General features: G+C 44.7%; 2 protein-coding genes across 4 annotated transcripts in view; one reads left to right on the top strand and one right to left on the bottom strand.

The window, feature by feature from the left end:
• Nucleotides 1-36: 36 nt before the first annotated feature.
• LOC135391906 (uncharacterized) lies at nucleotides 37-8,811 on the bottom strand. Its single transcript, XM_064622452.1, has 10 exons — nucleotides 8,742-8,811; nucleotides 3,031-3,282; nucleotides 2,809-2,892; nucleotides 2,648-2,736; nucleotides 1,986-2,165; nucleotides 1,758-1,895; nucleotides 1,164-1,219; nucleotides 937-1,073; nucleotides 332-456; nucleotides 37-270 (listed from the first exon to the last, which is right to left on the bottom strand). The coding sequence occupies exons 2-10, from the start codon at nucleotides 3,155-3,157 to the stop codon at nucleotides 103-105; spliced, it is 1,104 nt and encodes a 367-aa protein (XP_064478522.1). The 5' UTR covers nucleotides 3,158-3,282; nucleotides 8,742-8,811; the 3' UTR covers nucleotides 37-102.
• LOC135391905 (protein CLEC16A-like) overlaps nucleotides 8,442-19,229 on the top strand; it is a 26,775-nt gene continuing 15,987 nt past the window's right edge. The window contains exons 1-14 of one of the 3 annotated variants that reach the window (XM_064622451.1): nucleotides 8,442-8,663; nucleotides 10,189-10,317; nucleotides 10,395-10,528; nucleotides 10,610-10,677; nucleotides 10,750-10,830; nucleotides 11,883-11,988; nucleotides 12,073-12,193; nucleotides 14,268-14,457; nucleotides 14,804-14,854; nucleotides 14,950-15,063; nucleotides 15,202-15,216; nucleotides 16,892-17,274; nucleotides 18,134-18,234; nucleotides 18,497-18,549. In XM_064622451.1, the coding sequence (XP_064478521.1) occupies nucleotides 8,590-8,663; nucleotides 10,189-10,317; nucleotides 10,395-10,528; nucleotides 10,610-10,677; nucleotides 10,750-10,830; nucleotides 11,883-11,988; nucleotides 12,073-12,193; nucleotides 14,268-14,457; nucleotides 14,804-14,854; nucleotides 14,950-15,063; nucleotides 15,202-15,216; nucleotides 16,892-17,274; nucleotides 18,134-18,234; nucleotides 18,497-18,549 (1,620 nt within the window). In that variant the 5' untranslated portion in view covers nucleotides 8,442-8,589. Of the gene's footprint in view, nucleotides 8,664-10,188; nucleotides 10,318-10,394; nucleotides 10,529-10,609; nucleotides 10,678-10,749; nucleotides 10,831-11,882; nucleotides 11,989-12,039; nucleotides 12,194-14,267; nucleotides 14,458-14,803; nucleotides 14,855-14,949; nucleotides 15,064-15,201; nucleotides 15,217-16,891; nucleotides 17,275-18,133; nucleotides 18,235-18,496; nucleotides 18,550-19,229 lie in introns of all 3 variants that reach the window. The other 2 variants (XM_064622449.1, XM_064622450.1) reach the window with 2 other exon arrangements.

Below are 19,229 nucleotides of genomic sequence, written 5' to 3'. Positions count from 1 at the left end.
AAGACACATTATGAAATATTATAAAATGGTCGAGACTGCTGCATAAACATATGCCTTTAATATGCGGGCTTCGCTTCTTTCCCTAATTTTCCCATTCTCAAATTAATCTTTAGAAAACTGTCCGACTACATAACGGATCTTTTTCATTGCAAGGTCGACGTCATCCCTGCTGACGTCATTATGAAATACAGCACGCGCCTTGTTCACGGTGATTGGTAACATTTTGACGTGAATAGATTCATCCAGGTCTTCGAGCTCTTGTGGGGTCACCTAACAAGGGAATTTACGTGAAGGGTTAGGATAGAATTATACGTGATTGCTACACTCTTACCTCTTGCAAACGCTTACAGAACGTGGTCGGCAGGAGTTTGTCGCTGGGAAACTCGTAGATGACCATGTTTGTCTGGACAGAATTCAGGTCTAGATGTATCAATGGGTTGTCTTTGAGGTCAACTCCTGCAAGTGATGCATATGTCTTCATCATCACTTTAGGTGGGCGGTTTCACTGGGTATTACCACGTGGTGTTACCCATTCACAACGCATACCATTTGATACTCCGTCGCGTGAGCACTCCCAAACCAACACACCGTGGTTATTAGATGAATGAATTAAATTAACGAGAGCGGCGTAACTTGTCACAAGCTTCTAGAGTCTCCCTGAATATTCACTGGTGTGTCTATAAAAAGAATGTCAGGATTTGAATTATTCTTGTGTTATCGGAAGAACACGACCGTTAGGTGGAACAGAGGACGTGCTGAGGTATCATCTTTTGGCGTTCTAGAGCAGAAAAATTGGCAGCATATTTGGGCACTGTGCCATACGAGTTTAAATATATCACGTGATCATGTCACGTGCTCATAGTGTGGTTGGCCCTATAAAGCGTTAATACCTTTTTGAAAAACTTCTCTGGGAAACATACTGATGTATAGACTCACCCCTGGCTAAGATCTGGGCATGCTCATGGTCTTCGTGCAGCCTAGGTACTACAGTCTTCAAGGCCACGATGCCAGCAGCTGCTAGGACTCCCACCTGTCGCATTCCACCCCCTAGAGCTTTTCGGATGCGACGGATACTGTCCCGAAATATTGAAATTATTAGTTTTACTTCCGTTGCTGAAGAGTTATTTATACTCCGCGATGTTCTTGTTGTTAGTGAACTTTACCGTTCCACAAAGTCTTGCGTCCCGGCCACGAGCGACCCCACTGGACAAGCCAGGCCCTGAAAAAAATTAAATCGTCATTTGTTTTTAAAGGGGCGTGGAAGGGCTAAAAAAATGCGAGGAAGAGTAGAAACTAGGATTGCGGGCCCTAGCACGAAAAGTACGAGTGTAGCGCGCAATCCTACGCAAGAGACCTTTCAATCTCGCTGGTCAGAAAAGCTGCTTCCCCCGGCTAATAAACCTATCACGTCATGTTTCCCGCCCAATAGCAAGGGTCGCACATTCTTTTTTCTTTCTTTTTTTTTTGCAGCTGTATTTGGCACCGCCCGTCCCGCGTCTGACACAGAGCAGTCGACAGGTCACCCCGCTAGCAGACGATTCTCGGCAGCCAATAAAAGTGCTCGGATGACCTGACGTCACAACACGCCAGAAGGAGCTGAGGGAAATCGCCACCGCTGCGCGCGCAGTGAACAGTGAAAGAGCCAGTGACGCAAATGTATAGCTGGGGAGGGCTGCAATAATCTTAGCCTTGTTCTATTCTTTCATATAATTCCATCGCGAAACAGATCAATGTTCTCGTGCAAGCCGTGATGGTACCTTGGAGAAGCAGATGTTGACGGAATCACAATCTTTGAGCACAACAGACGGTTTCACGTCCAGGGCTACGGCTGCATTCATAATTCGAGCCCCGTCCATGTGAAGCGGCAGGTTGTGAGCTTCCTTAAACAGGGCGACCTAAATGCGTATTGAAATTCAAAAGCACATGAGCCGCAGTAATATGGGCTAAGTAACAGACGACATCGTTGTTGCGAACGCTTCCCTCACCTTGTCCAAATAGGCCAAAGGCAACACTGTGCCGCCGCAGAAGTTGTGCGTGTTTTCTAAGCAGACGAGAGACGTTTTCGGGCAATGAAAATCGTTCTTTCGGAATCGATCTTCCAAGTCCTGGACGAGTAGAGTGCCGTCACGTTGAGTAGGTACCGCCCAGCTGTGCACGCCTCCAAACTAAGCAGACGCACAGAAAGAGTAAGATTTAATTTTAATATCGCAATCAACATTCATATAACTTTGTCAGAATTTATGTTGTGTTGAATTCGATTATATTTTCCTGCAGTGCACGTGCTAAAAGCAGTGTGACGCGTACGCAGCAGTTGACGTGGATTTCGTAAAGCCATTGGCCAGCCAATTAGGTGATGCATCGTGAAAATGAAGAATAGACACATTCAAAAGATGAAAACCACCGCAAGAAGACAAAATAATCAATTAAGCATCAAATAAACGCATTTGTTTCGGAAATGTGCTATTTTTGATACATTGTTAAGGCCTGTTACACAAAGACATACTCTAAATTCATAAAAATGCGTATGGAAACCAGCCATAAAATTCGCAGCGTTCGCTCACAAGTTGAACTTCAGATATGTGTAACACACGCTACCAGGGATATGGTACGGTGCAGTCAGTTCTCATGTTTGCACAACGGTTCGTACCTGTGCGATCCCACCTTGTTCGTTGAGGAAGATATGTGACTGGTCACCCACTAGTACTTCCTGTCCTCGACCATTGCAATGAGCCATCACTGAAAAACGGTTCAAACGCGGTCCTGTTATCCATATACATATAGACTATTGCATAAGAGGCTTTTTGTTACCTGCAGCCAAGTTCCCCATCGTCCCCGTTGGAATGAACAGAGAAGCTTCCTTTCCGAGCATTTCTGCAACCATTTGCTGCAGGTCTGAAAAGTGTCGTCTGCTATGAATTGTCGCGCATCTTTAGGAAATCTGGAAGTCGCTGCACACTTTTCAGTTGCGAGGTTTATCTGTCACGTACAGTTCGTCTCAAAAAAGTAATTAACATGGAAATTCCGCCCTACCGTTCACAGTGGGATCTTCTCTCATAACGTCGTCCCCGACTTCTGCATCCTTCATCGCCTGTCTCATTTCGGCCGTTGGTTTAGTTATGGTGTCGCTTCGTAAATCTACTACACGGACGTTTTCCATGTTGAAAATTGTCTCGTACTGAGCGTAGTTCTAAACGGGTGCTCCCAGCTGTGTTCACTCCTGGAACGCCTTTCGCTATCCTATCTTTACGCGGATAAATATCGTCCGCTATCGCATTTCTGCTCCTAAAGCAAACAAAGAAAACAAGAGAAAATGAGATGCTGTAATTCTTTGCGATTATGGCGCTCTTGTGTGTGTCAGATATGTCAGATAGGCAGCCCTGCCGGGAAAAAAAGTTACAAATAAGAAACGGGGGCGTCACGTGCTCAATACTGAAAACCGAAACTACATGGTTTGATGATTTGGCTAACAGATGTCGCAGCAGGCGTAACAGGTTTAGAGTCACTGTATACTGGTGATACCCTGTGGGGATACTGGTGATACTGGTACCCAGTATAGAGTGACTCTAAACAGGTTTAGGGCACACACACGGCACGCACCAGATCACGTGATCTGAGGGGGTGAGAGCGCCCAGAGCCGTATATTAAAAGGGAGTCTGGCCATTGGGAGGAGTCACAAAAAGAGGCTCGACCTGTCAATCACAGTTTCGCTCCTCTGATTGGTTTGGTTTTTACCAAGGGGGTCGCCATGACACCATACTGCCACCCAAAATGGCGACGAAAACAAACACAGTGAAGCGGGCATTTCGTGACAAAAAATTTTCACAGACTAACCTGATTTTACGCTGCAAATGTACATCTTAATATCAATTTCTCGGAAATCAGTTTCAACTTATGCTCATCCATCAATATCTAACTGAAAATAATACGTTTTGTCGGCGGTGTTAGGCCTAGTGAACACGGCGATCACAACGAAATCATAACAAAAACGGCGCTGTGCTGTACAATCTTATATTTAACAGCTGGATTTCATGGATATAAACATTCTTGCCTCTTATATTCCAACTATTCATGTAGATTTGTTTAAAAATCATACTGACAACAGAATGTGTCCCAGCAGGTGGTTCTGCCGGCAGCGGTACAACGACGGAAGCAGACGACAATTCCCGACGTGCCTTACGCTCCCTAGGTGGCGCTTATCAAATTTGCACTAACAATCCACTACTTTTGCAGATTGCGAGAGGTATCCATTTCAATCCCATCCAATCCACTTGCCACCCAAAATGGCGCTGCCCATTTTGGATAGCGGGACAAATAGTGAGGATAGGCTGATTGATAGCGCCCCATATTTCAAAGCTTCATTGGTCGGAAAGCTGAAAAAGTGGGTGGAGCTTCAGGTATAGGCATGACCCATTAATGGCCAGACTCCCTTTTAATATATGGCTCTGAGAGCGCCCGAATACTAGCTCCCTCTTCGCTGCGCGCTTTGCGGCGAAGGATTTTTGTGCGGCTCCGAGGTACTCTTCTCTTTCGAGCAGTGTTGTACCCGTTAGCGAAATATGGTATCGTGATACCGATATTCGTTATTTGAGTGAAAAGTATCGAAATACCGATATCGATATTCTTCTTTTTCAAAGTAACCGAGTACCGCTACCAGTACTAAAAAAAATACTAACGCGATACTTTGCCCGGTACTTTTGTTGAATATACGAAGTTCATGCAACATAGAAATATCGCACGAAGGACACAAAGATAGTGCAGTGGATATGTGTTCTCAACGTGCAAAGCCTGTCGACCTTGCAGTCCCTTTTCCCAAATGCCATATTCGACAAAAGATTCACTATTGATAGGTACGGTATTATTTCTTGTTGTTTTTGCATTACGACTTGAGTACTTGATGACAAAGCGCTGGATAAAAGTATTTGGAGCACAGCACCAAGCAGACACCTTGAAAAGTATTTAAAGTAAAGTACAAATACTCATATCAGTGTTTGCTGGTACTTGTACCACCCAACACTGAACATCTGTGACACCAAATCAGCATGCATATATTTCAGCTCCATCTGAAGTCCTGATGCGTACATTTATATGTGCATAACATGTGCAAGCTGGAAAGATGTCAGCATAAGTATTCGAAGGGCTGCTCTCGTAGAATTCTGGAGATCTGCAATAAATAAATAAGGCAAAGAAGTCATGGAGAAGTACATCAATGATTCAGCCATATAACTGGTATAGGTATAGAACTTCTATACACATAGAACTGTAGCAGAATTTCACATTCGTCAAGAAGTTAGCAAAGCCGTAGTATCAGTTTCGTGCTTGCGCTCTGTTCCACATCCAACCGTTCTCGAGCTGTAGAGTTTCGATGACACGTGAAAAGAAAACCAGATTACTTTATCAGAACCTGGATATACTGCAGATATCTCATACAATATAGCCGCGCTTCGAAAATATCCCTATTCGAAAGAGGAGTATAAAATGTCTCGTTTTTTGCATAGTACGAATTTGCAACAATATACATGTTTACAGGATAACTAAGATGACGATACGGTGTAGAATCACGGCCATACGAATCCAATTCAGAGAAACAAATACTGCAACAATTCAACTTGCATGAAAATGCGGTACTTACTCGTGGAAAGGCCCACTCCTTACCCTGTGTCCCCCCTTCGATTACAGTTATGTACGACGCATTTGCATGGCATGTCCACTTTATTGCCACAGGAAACCAGAAAGCAAACGCAGACGTCTGGCGACGATACGGAGCTTATAGCGGTTTTAACAAACAGCGCCTTGAACCGCGAATTAAAGTTACCTTGGCGCAGCTTATGGTCTGACAGCCACAAAGCTAAAACCGAAACTTGCATAGAGGCGAACAACCCGTACACCACGTCTATTTAAAATAGAATAGCAAAAAGCACAGCACGCAACTCATATCTGAATTTAATCGTTTTGATCAATCATCTAAGAAACTTTTCTTTGGTATGAGCGAGAGAAACCAGGAAAAACGGAACCATTACATATCATTGCGATTTCTGTCGCCAAAACTAGCGGGCTATATCAACTCCGGTCGGACAACTCGGGGGCACAATATGGCAGTCTCCGTCATTTGACAGTGATTCTGAATGAGTTTGGGCCACTTGATCCTTTGTCCTGGCTCAGATATCATCCTGACCGATCCTGACATCTGAAGTATACAGCACAAACACATATTTCATGCTCTAGTCAGTAGTCGTTTTATTTATTTATTTTTGTTTTTCGCAATCTAAATTATATCCTGGTGGTTCAAAAACAGAAATAAATGCATAAAAACGTAACTATGAGATCGTGTATCGTTGCTAGTGGCTACCTATAATTTTGTAGTATAATCAAACCTCGAACCGGTCTACAGCCTCTGAACCGGTGAATTGAACCGATATATGTGAACGCCGGAGCTGAACGGGAACCGAACCTTTATGGCCGAACCCGAAACAAACCGAAGAACGTTTCGGTTCGACGCTCTCGGAGACGGAGAAGGTGGGCGCGTTGTAGCTAGGAGACAGACGCCAGAGATCGCGGTGACGTCACCTACTTTTGGGGGAATCCGAGACTAATAAGTTTCGCGGCTTCCTTGGTAAGTTCGTAGAAGCGCGTAATGTTCACTAACGGCATTGATATGTTGCGATGTATGTAATATTTTGTGATATATTGATATTTCAAAGAAAAATACATTTTTTAGCCAATGTTAGTACTGAGGTCAGGACGTCTGCACCCCTTTCTACAGGTTTTCCGGCCCATTTTAGTGCAAGTGCCATCTGAATTAGTCCAGGTGCCACCTGAAATAATCCGAGCGCCATTCAATTTAATGCGGGCGTCATCTGAAAAAATCCAGATGCTATTCAATTTAATCCGGGTGCCATCTGAATTAATCCATTGTGTTTTTAAGCACTATAACCGTGTATTCACACGAGAGACGTCCCCGTAGAATATTCGAGTGGAAGAAAAAGTAAAAAAAAAAAAAAAAAACTGCTGATGGAACTGAAACTGTGCCGTGTCTTATGTTGAACATTCGCACGACGCCGAGATATTGGGAGTTGGAGCGGGAGTATAGCAAACGACGCCACTGGTGCTGTCGTCTGCTACAAAGCTACAAAAATATCTTCTGACTGAGCTGCAGGATAGTCCGCACGGTTAGAAGAGCACGAAAGGGCATGACTCCCATAGCAGACGACAGCACTGGTGCTATCGTCTGCAACAGAATATCTTCTGACTGAACTGCTGGATATTCCGCGCAGGTAGAAGAGCGCGAAAAGGCATGACTCACATAGCAGACGGCACCACTGTTGCTATGTCGTCTGCTACAGAATATCTTCTGACTGAACTGCGTTATATTCCACACGGCTAGAAGAACACGAAAAGGCACCACTCACATAGCAGACGACACCACTGGTGCTGTCGTCTGCTGCAGAATATCTTCTGACTGAACTGCACGATATTCCGCGCGGTTAGCAGAGCGCGAAAAGGCATGATGCTCATAGCAGACGACACCAGTGGTCCTGTCGTCTGCGAAGGAATATCTTGTGATTCTGCCGCAGGATATTCCCTGCGGTTTGAAGAGCACGGAAAGACATCACGCACGTCCTGCAGCTTAGTCACAAGATATTCTGTAGCAGACGACAGTACCAATGGTGTCGTCTGCTATGTGAGTCATGCATTTCATGCTCTTCTAACCGCGTGGAATATCCTGCAGCTCAGTCAGAAGACATTCTGCAGCAGACGACAGCGCCAGTGGTGTCGTCTGCTATATGTGAGTGGTGCCTTTTCGCGCTCTTCTAACTACGCGGAATATCCTGCGGATCGGTCACCAGATATTCCTTAGCAGACGACATGACCAATGGTGTCGTGTGCTATACTTCCGCTCCAACCCCCGATATCTCGGCGCCGTGCGAATGCCCAACATAAGACGTAGCAGAACTTAAGTCCCGCCAGCAGCCTTTTTCTTTTCCTTCCACTGTATGCAGAATATCCTGCGGGGATGTCCCTCGTGTGAATATACGGTTATAGTGCCTAGAAACATCGTGGATTAATTCAAATGGCACCCGGATTAAATTGAATAGCATCTGGATTTTTTCAGATGGCGCCCGGATTAAATTAAATGGCACCTGGACTAATTCAGATGGCACTTGGACTAAAATACACTGATAGACACTGAGGTACTGCCCGGACTCGCAAAACATTGCATTGCATAGTCGACATCGTGCAACTCGCAGTTTAAAAGAAATACCATTACGACAATCACGATGCGCTGCCACAAACTGGGACTGGGGACACAGCCAACACAGCTTCAGACGGTTTCAGATCTGCGCAGAACATGGCGCAGAACCACAAACACTAGAACGAAACCTTGTGCTATTGGCTGGTGCCATTCATGACGCCTGCGTGTGTATTATCCAATAAACGAGCGTTCGAGGAAGGCAAACATGGCCGCCTTGCGGTGCCAGCGGTGATGGTTGTCGTTCGTAGCTCATATGTTACAATTAGTTATTATTTCTGTCCTATAGCAAGCAGACTACGATCGAACCTAGTATAAATTATATTGACTGCGATGATACAATGTTTCGCAACAAAGGATGGTTCGGCGGTGGGCTGTGGAAGCCTAAAAATCCTCACTCTTTGGAGCATCTCAAGTGAGTGGAGCAAATCTAATTGTGTGAAAACTCATCTGCTGTGTATCATGTGTTAGGTCATTCAGTGCTTGTACTTACCACATGGGTACTTATACGATGTGTGTTGTTCGTATTGTGCGCCGTGTTGCGAGATGCTGTGGGAGCTCTACGACGTTGGTGTGATCCGATTCATTCATCGTGTTATATGAACTGCCCGCGCAGAATAGCTATTCACAGTGACAAGCAGGTGTGCCTACAGGGGATTTAATTAGCTAGGTGATTTTATTTGCATTATTTATAGCATTTATGATGGCTTATGCTTTAGAAAATCAAAATTAGGTCTTCCCTCTGGGTCAGTGTCACCGATTGCGGTTAATATGAAAAGTTCCAATCGCTCCTGTAATTTCTTTGTGCTTTCTCTTGTTTTTTTTTTTTTTATCATATCACATTGCAGATTGTACACATTTTTTCCGCTCTTGGTTTTGGCGCTAGCACATTTCCCAATGAGTCACATGTGTTATCACACTGGCGAGTAAAGTGCACATCAAGATTACTGAAGTCATTGTCTTCTTATCTCCAGTACCAAATCTTTTATCAGTAGTTCTCACACCAAATAGGCGCTTGACGCAATGCACGCGGACTTTGGTTGCTGTGTGGTCCTGGAGAAGTCGCAGGGCTTCGACTGGTTATCCAGCTACACAAATATGTGCATATAACCAGTACTCGTATCTTCAACATGACTCGAGTACGGTAGCTGTTTGTGGATTTCATGACTCCGATAATATTTAAGGGAAAACTACGAAATCAAACGAAGTCCTCCAAATATTATGCCGAAATTTTTTACCCTGTTTCCACCGTGGCAGACCTAGGCCCACACAGCCCATTGCTCCGCCATCCCAGCTTCAAGTCGCCGGCATTCCATAGTGTAACTCACAATATATATATATTTGCCTACATTGGCAATGAATGAACAAAGTACAGTTTACTCAGTGTTGTCACTGCGATCTCAGTATTGCTGCCTGCAACTTGTCTTTTCTGTAACAGTAAATATACAGAGGTCAAATGCATGTACAGTATTTTCTGTTTGAACGAGTTCTTGTTTGTGTCTGTAGTCGCGGGGGTTTTACTTCATGCACGGTTGCTATGTCAAAGCGACGTGACTGCTGTAGCACATGCTGACCTCTTTTGTCAACTGTTGTTCTTTTCATTTTGTTCGAGCGACTAGTGGCTGCATGTTGAATCAGCCTCTGCTCCTCATGTTTCCATGGTTACATTTTCCTCAAACAAATGTTGAGCGAGAACCAAGAAAGTGTATCCTGGCAAAGTTTATGTAATAGAGTAGTAACCCATTATCAGAGATTATGACTCTGCAGTATCCATTGCACCCATTTAATCCATTTAATTTCTGTCTTGACCCTAATACTGTACTTTCTTCTCAAGCATGGTCAGTGATCTAACATCTCTGATGTTTCTAGTACCGAAATTAGGGCGGTGATAGCATTGTGGAACGATACTCATTGAAGATATCCTCTTCGTGTGATTGCAGATACCTATACCATTTGCTGTCCAAAAATCAGACAGTTACGGAGCAGAACAAAGGCGTCTTGGTGGAAACATTACGTTCCATAGCGGAAATACTGATATGGGGAGACCAAAACGACAGCACCGTGTTCGAGTACGTCCCTCGGAAACGAGAGAGTGTAGCAGCCACGTGTTATGTAATGTTAAAATAATGCATTTCACAATTTTCAGCTTCTTCTTGGAGAAGAACATGCTGTCGTTCTTTCTGAAGATAATGAAGCAGAAGTGTGGAAGATACGTCTGCATTCAACTCTTGCAGACGCTCAACATACTGTTTGAAAATATCCGCAACGAGACTTCGCTCTGTGAGTGTTGCAGTCTAAAGCCAAAGTTTATGCGTTTTTAGCACGTGGCTCTAACACATTCCTAACCCTTTCCCTTTCAAGATTACCTCCTGTCTAACAATCATGTCAACTCCATTCTGGTGCACAAGTTTGACTTTTCGGACGAGGAGGTTTGTCTTTTTCTGCATCGCTTAAATTTACGTGGCCCGTGATTGTAATTGTGCCTCTCTCTTCTGTTCTAGGTCATGGCATATTACATCTCCTTCCTGAAAACATTATCTCTCAAGTTGAACAATCACACGATACATTTTTTCTACAACGAGGCAAGCTCAAAGTTTTTTTGTTTTTTTTCAAAATTTGTTTTGATAGCAGAGCTGATGTGGTCCACGTGGGTCTGCATGAAAAACATGATTCCAAACAAGTTGTGTGCCTTACACTATGTCGGCATGACTCTCCCCCTCGAGTTATACTGCCTCAAGAGCAAGGAGGACGCACAGAATGCTATTTCTGTACTTTTTCACATCTTTCTCACTTAGTACTAATCAATTCAAACACGAGGCAGGCAAACATCTAATGAGAGTAACGAAAATTGGCTGAAGAGAGCTCCATCCTGGGATGACATGAACGCATAAGCCTGCAATGCCCAAGCAGCAGTTAAATTCAAACGACTCTGTTAGAGGGCTACGTGTGACATCCTGGTTTGCGGATAGCAGTGTAACGTTTTGGAACCTGGAAATAAGCTATAGTGTCTCTACCGACGGCCCCTGGGTGGAGCTATAATTGGGAGCATGCAGTGAACCGGAAATGGTGTTGAAGAGTGTCGAAAAGGGTTAAAAGCTCGCTAAAATCCCCCAGTGCCAGGGAGTCAAAAAGACGACACAACACACAAGACTGACACGCAATGTTGTGTCGTCTTTTTAGCTCCGCAGCACAAGGGGATTTACTTGGTTGAAGTGTGTCATCCCTTTAATTGCGGTTGAGGTCATCCTGAAGTCATCCTAAAGTCATCTTTTTTATTGCCATGTGTTTTAGTGCTACTATAGGACAGTTATTGACATAATGCTAATGCAGATTTATGCTAAAAATAAAAAATGTAACATGACATTTTCTTCATGCATTTTTTTCTCTTATAAATATGACAGCAGATGTACGTATGTACTCAATATTTACGCTGATGTGGATGCGGATCCTACACGCACGGGTACTGTGCAGGTGCAAACGCTGTCACCGTCAAGAACTGTTATCAGCACTAATCTCTAACTATACCTCAATGGAGAGTCATGCAAATGTGGTGTAATTGGTAGTGTACCAGTAGGGGCCTAGTTGCGTGCCTCAAATGTGTTGTCTCATTATTAGTACTGCTCATTGTTTGCAGCACACCAACGACTTCCCACTGTACACGGAGGCAATCAAGTTCTTCAATCACAGTGAAAGCATGGTGCGGATCGCTGTGAGAACGCTGACATTGAACGTATTTAAAGGTAACACCCGTTTTGTAGCCGACTAGAACTGACGAGAGGCCGATGGGGTAGGAATGTGCTTTCTCTTTTATGTGGATTGCCCAGTCGATGACAAGGCGATGCTCAAGTTTATCCGCGATCGAACCGCGGCGCCTTACTTCTCAAACCTGGTGTGGTTCATTGGCAACCATGTCTTGGAACTGGACTCCTGCGTCACCCAGGCCCAGTGAGTATCTTTTAATGCAGTCGTAAATACCGACACCACATAACTGACACCTTTTTAAGAAAAGACTAGGACTGTGTTAATATACATGTTTTTGGTGAATATCCAAGTGAACAATGTGTATTTGATCGGAATTCTGAATTGATCATGGAATTCTTTATTCAAATCAGGGATCGGAACCGAAACTCTGAACCCGAACAAAAAAAAACGCTAAAAACCCGCATTTTTTGCTGAAACGAACAAAAATATTTTTTCTCTCGCGTTGAACCGAACCGAAATAAATTGAGGCGGCTACCAGTTCGCGAAACGGTTCAGACGTAATGTGCGTTGTGAGAGGTCAGAACTACGATATACACAGCGAATTCAAAACCGAAACTAAACAAAACTGCAACCCAAGTGCGCGAGGTATTTCCTACTCGTAACTATTTGTTCATTCAGTTGTGTTAGTTTTGTGGTCATCCTTTTGGCAGCTGTTGACTTCCTTGTACGAGACACTTGTTGTCCAGCAATCCCAAGTCTCCATTTTGGGCAGGGAAAATAACGGCCTGTCCCTGAGCAGGATATAACTGGGTGTGTACGATGAGTGAACATAGAGAATACAGTACGCTACCGTAACGTTGCACCTGAAATGCAGATCTGTAACACGCAGTGTTGCTGTGAACCACTGCTGTGTCGGCAACAACAACAAAGGTACTTTTTGTGTTATTTGAGAGTCGTAAGGATGTGTCTGCTTTTAACCCATGTCAATCTGCTCAAAAGCTCACTTTCCTGAACCGGTTCGAACCGATATTTTACGCTGCTGCGGAGCTGAACCCGAACTGAACCAATATACCTGAACCGAACTAAAAAAAATAACGGTTCTGATCCCTGATTCAAATTTGAATTGAGGGAATGTCTCTTTTGAACTGAGTATATTCAAATACCGTAATTTCACGCATATTAGCCGCAGCTTACGTGCAATTTTTTTTTTTTCTCACGGGCGCTCTGCGGCTTATCTCATGACTGTTTTTCCCCGGTATTTTCCCCATTCGCCGGTTTTAACGAAAGGGCCGACAGTGTCTCTGGAATAGCAACGCCCTGCCAATGCACGAACAGTGCGTAACAGGGGCGCGTCCACATTCGAGTAGACTTACCTTCCTGGTATCATCCCCCAAGCAGCTTTAACGAAGGTGGTGACAGTGATTCGCGTCTTCTGGAAGGCCACTGACCTGTTGATCCATGAAAAGCACGCAACAAGTACACAATCTGATCTTGGTAGAACACTAGAACTGACCTCCTCTGTTGTACACCATGCTGACCCCCCCGAGTATGGACCACAGGGTTTATGGCCTTCTCTATGGTCTCTTTTGTCACACAAATCGGTCGCGTCGTACTGCCCGCAGATAATCTGCGAGTGCGGCTTATCTGCCCGAAAAATTTCAAAATGTCCCTAAAAACTGGTCCTGGTGCTTATCTGCGGTGTGGCTAATACGCGTGAAATTACGGTAGTCTCATTGTAGAATTACGAGAAATGTGCCGGGCTCTTCATTATCATCTGCAGTTGAGGGTATCGGGGGCTAAGTAGGCGCGAACAAAATAGGAGATGACACAGATGCTATTCCTATTATGTCAACCACGACCTACTAAATTATTACGATCATGTCATAGGCACCCCTTCCCAGCGCCGCATTTGAAAGCTAGCAGTGGCGCCACTCATCGGCCCGGTTGTTGCTTCCTCAATTTCTACAATACTTTGTACTTTAGCTTACCTTAGTATTTTTGCACAAGCGGTGCATGTCCCACGGGAGATGCTTCTTTCTAAAGTTGATTATCATCATCATTCTACGCGTTTTCGTAGGAGCTGTTGCTGTCGGTAGCCGTACGCCCGCTTCTGCGCGTTCAAAATTCAAATTTCCATCGTCCAATCACGACGTAGGTCTCGCGGGCCGATGAGTAGCGCCCCTAGCGGATCGTGCGGACGGGCTCCTCATAAGGTTTGCCGATTGTGACATGGTCGTTATAATCCAGTAGGTCGCGATGTCAACACATTGTTTTACAATTTTATCGTTCTATCTTTACGTGCTTCTGAATGTTTCAGGCACGGATCTCCTAGAAGTTCCCTGAGTGACTTGGTGGCGGAGCACCTCGATCACCTTCATTATTTGAACGACATCTTGTGCCTGCGTATCGACGCTCTCAATGCCGTGCTGACGGATCACCTTCTGCACCGCCTGCTTCTCCCTCTTTATGTTTATTCCCTCGTTCAGGGACAACACCCTAGGCTTCCTGTGAGTCACGACCTCCTTTCTGCATTAGGGGGCCCCTAGCTGTCTGGCACAATCCAATTAAGTCCACTCAGTGTCCTTTTCAAGTAGGGCCGAGACTGAATGGGCAAGATATGGGCATGTGTAGGAATGGTACAGCAGCTGGTATCAACTCTGACAAAATTTCAGACATTGGTGGATTCCACGTTTGTGCTCGAAAAATGGAAGAATAGAAAAAATAGGCTGTCTGAAAACCTCCTGCGATGCTCTAGATAGTGACAAAGCGAAATAGTCCCCAATCTGAAAAGGACTTGTCTCATAGTCCCTTAAAACTAGGATCATGCAAGGAATATCCTCATTTACGTTACAGGATGAAAGACCTCACGTCATCAGTGTAGTTTCCCTCTTCCTGCTATCTCAGGTACAGTGTACCTATTATGTACCAAGTACCCATTATGCTTGCATTGCCCATTTGATGGCCGCACTCTGTGCATCACTGGCGTCTTGATGTCGTAGGTGTTCTTGATCATCTCACACAAGCCTCTGGTGCGTCAGTTGGCATACATCATCTTCAACCGTAACATGAAGATATTCTCTGGTCGAGGCAAGGACGATTCCTCGTCAAACAAGGTTGGTGAACATGTTTTTTTGTGGTGCTAATATTACCTCTTGCGATCAGCTTGAAAGGATGTTTCGCTTAAACACTTTTGTTGCATGTTGCAAATGTGCATCATGTGTGCCTGTAACATAATGTTTCTCTTTCGATAGCGAAGGAAAAGGCGCGTAAGTAACTCGATATATGTGGGCTACATAGGAGGTACAATCTGTATTACAAAGTTCGAGTGTTGCTTGTATGTGCTGCTGTGTTTTAAAAAAATATACAATGCGAGATAGGTAGGTGTCTTTTCTGTTGGGTCAACGCTACTCTCCCGTAATTGCTGCTTTTCTAGCTCCGCATCGTAGCTGCTACTTGTGGGTTTGATGGTAGTAGCAACGTTGTGATTTCGTTAAACTATAGTTCTTGTGTATTGGATATTATTACGAGAATGTACTTTGCACACCTTCGTGCATGGGCGTTCTGAGAAGGGTGGCTAGGGGGATCTCATGATACGAAGGAGGATGCGAGAGTGGACATCTGAATGTTCACTTTGGCATGTTCAGTTCTCGGACTCTTCCAGACTTTACCCAAAGCGATGGTGTTATAAATCCGGGAGTAAAAGCAGGTTTTACAAGGTGTAACCATGAAACGCAATTCTCAATTCATACGGTAGAACCTCTCTGTAGTGAACCTGCATGTAGTGGAGATATGGATATAGTGAGGTAAACCCGTGGTCCCAATCTGTTGAAACGCCAGTTTTTAACAAGTGATGTAGTGATCTAGTGTAGTGTTTTTAGCAAGTGATATGGTATAGTGAATTTTTTTAGCGGACCGACAAACTTCACTATAGAGAGGTTCTAAGGCATCGGGTGCGTCACTGTATATGACATTCATATGTTTTTAGATTAGGAGCTTTGAAAATTTTTACAATCGTACATTATTACAGTCGAATCTCAGTATGACGAAACTCGCACGGTTTCTTTTGTTATACCGATTATTTCGTTGTGTCGAGCCTGATGAAATATGGCAGCCAATTGTGACAGGGAATACAAGTTATTTCATTGTACCGCGTAATTTCGTTGTACTATAGCATTTTGTTATATCAAGGTTTGACTGTACCACTGATTATTATCGGATTTCACCCCTCATTGATCACGTATTCAGGGAAGCTCATCATAAGTGCAACACGTCTTCTTTCACCAATTCATTTTTTCCCGAAACACTCATTGAATGGAATAACCTTGCACCTAACGACGCCACTATTATCGACCCTTCCAGCTTCCGCGATTCCGTAGTCGCCATGACTACATGACTCATTCAAAAGTAGCTCACAGTATCAACCATCATCATATATCTCGCGTTTTTGCATCTTGTTTATGTCGTTCTTAGTTAGCTACTGTGTATATCGTTGTTTCCTAGGCCTGTTATACCCCACTCCCAGAGCCGTTTATAGGGAGAGTTTGGCCATTAGGAGGAGCCTAACTTGAATCGCGTCATGCTACGTCACGGCTAAGCCACCTCCCTCGTCGTGCTGTATTGTTGTCCCGTTGTCAGCCGGTCGCCGACGCCATATTGATGCTGATCGTTGTTTACGATGCAAGGAGCGCACCAGATGGCTAATAAGCGGATTCTGCTTGGATTCAGGCTTTTTGGGCGGCGCAACGACGACTCTGGCTTCAAAATAGGCTCCGCCCACGAGGTGGCAAAAGATCAGAGAATGGCCAAACTCTCCCTATAAATGGCTCTGCCCACTCCACCCATGTAATGCCCTCTACAGGGAGTTTCGGGTGTTGAATCGAATTAATAATACGTGCAAAATGCCAGACATTCACCGTTTCTACACCATTATCCTTCGTTTAGAGCGATCTCGGAAGCGAACCAGAATTTCTACCACCCGAAGAACCCCTCGAGAAATCGCTCCAAACGTCGGGCCGTCGGCGCGCGTCTTCGGGCTCCGAGTGCTCTAGGGGTCAGCCCTCGTGGCTCGCCAACCCGGAAGAGCAGGGGTGCAGGGGTGACCCCCAGGTCCACGGGGACGGACACATAGAGGACGGGATACCTATCTACGCCGTTGGGGTGGACCTCGGGGAAGACGGGGACCGGCCGCCCACTGAGTGCGAAGTGAATCCGGCTTACTTGCCAGACGGGCCAAACATAACGGATGAGCAGAAGGTGGAAGCGGCCCAACGGATGAACCATGTGACGCTGGAGCAGCTCCAGCAGGACTTTTTACTCACAAATAGGTGAGCAGCTACATGCTGTCATCTTGCGGCTTTTCATGGGACAGGTTATTGCTTCCACGGGCAGTGCATCGCTTAGCTTGCCGAATCCCTGCTTCACTTGATGCTGACTTGCCAGGAATAATTATCTATTACTAGGGTTTGAAAATTGAGGCACTAAAATCGATGAAAATAGGCAGGGATTTAAGGCCTCAAAAACACCAAAATATTCAATGAAATGCAAAAAGCGGGAACGTTAATCTGGCACGCTCTTTGGCTTTGTTAGTGTTTTGAGAATGCTCCATGCAGGAAAATGTGCTCGTTTAACGCTTACGGTACAGCATTAATGCTGAGGCTGCCTACAACCGAGCAAAATTGAATAATACACTTGGTTTTCTGCCCGCAATGATCTTGAAAGGACAAGCAAGGCCAAATCTTTCTTCTACTGAAGGAAACTAAACGCAAAAAAGAAAAAAGAACAAAAGGGGGCGAACACGTAAAAACGAAAAGCAACATGCAGCACTCAGCATAAGCCTGAAAGGTGCACCTTCACCTCTAGAAAAGGCTGTTATGGAATCTAAAAATGCTAAAAAGGCTAAAAAGTTGATAAAAAGGCGAGCATCCCTGAGAAAATGTCGCATTTAAGCATTTGTGGGCATTTATAGGCAAATGCCTAAAATTCTGGGACCTATTTATTGCATACATTGCATAAATATGCATAAATATTATGTATGTAGTAGAAAACGATCAATAAAAAAAAGAAAAGAAAAATATTGGGATCCGCATGGATTGAAATTCCTGCGTGGCATTCATTGACTCATACAAGATTGAAAAAAAAAGGGGCGTTGCAACCTCTAATGACTGATTGGGACGTCTAACACAGGCCGTTCCTGAACTCTATCTTCAACGCCCTGGACTGCACTGAGGATGACCACACAGCCCTTTTTGCGCTGTGCCTTCTTTACGCCATGGGCCATAACGCAGGTATGTTGTACACTCTTAGTGAAGACGACTCCTAACAATTTTACTTCAGTGCCTCCACCCTCTGTCTTTTCTTTTGCCTGATAGTGGCCGTTTTTCTTTCTTCAATGCTTTCTTCCCCTGGTAGCTGGTAGGTACTGAATGTTGCCGCACTAGCGTATTTATTTTACGCGTTTAACCTCTAAACAGAATGGTTGCCGAGCTTGTGAATGTGCAGTGACATTGCACGAGTGTGTAAAGTCTCTGTGACCATCATCACTTTCAGGAATCAATCAGGAGCTGCTGGACAGCGTTCTGATGCCTTCCGATAAATCTGAGGTGAGCGTGTGCTCTTTCTGTCCCTAGGACAATGCTTCGTTGTATATATCTATGTCTCTGTGATGCGTCTAATAATGTTGGATAATTAGAGTTGGGTCTCATTAATTGGAGTTCAGAGCAAAGTAATTTTAAATGAACAAATATTGAACCAGCAAGCATTTTTATTACAAGGACTGTAGCAAGCTATGATATCATGCGAATTACTGTATTTCCTCGCATATTGAACGCACCCCAAACTTGAGCGCCGAAATGGTGGTACTTTTTCGTTCACCGCACGTTAAACGCACCCCGACTTCAGTAGCACGGACGGATAGTCTCACGCAGCGTCAGCTGGAGTATTGCGTACCGCACTCATGCAGCTGTTCGTATGACAAGGTAGCCAAGCCGTAGACTAGCCGTTGCCAGGTAGACAAGCCACTCGTATCAATGACAAGGAGCGCCAGAGTGATGAACGACGAATGCGACGGACATAGCGACCTATTTCATCGACGCTTGATGGAACAGAAGACGATTTGGTGCGTGAGAATCGAGACAACGAGGGTCAGTCGCGCCGTGAGGGAAAATCGTGCCGCTCGGTTCCGGGGAGATCGCCGTGAATATTTCGAAATAAAACTGGAGTTAAGTGTACCTAGAGTGTTGGATTCCAATTTTGCCCCTCGTATTGAACGCACCCCCTCAAT

Source organism: Ornithodoros turicata, chromosome 4, assembly GCF_037126465.1.
Source record: "Ornithodoros turicata isolate Travis chromosome 4, ASM3712646v1, whole genome shotgun sequence".
Lineage (NCBI taxonomy): Eukaryota > Metazoa > Arthropoda > Arachnida > Ixodida > Argasidae > Ornithodoros > Ornithodoros turicata.
Note: the sequence above shows the minus strand (reverse complement) of the source record. Positions and strands in the feature narration are given on the sequence as shown.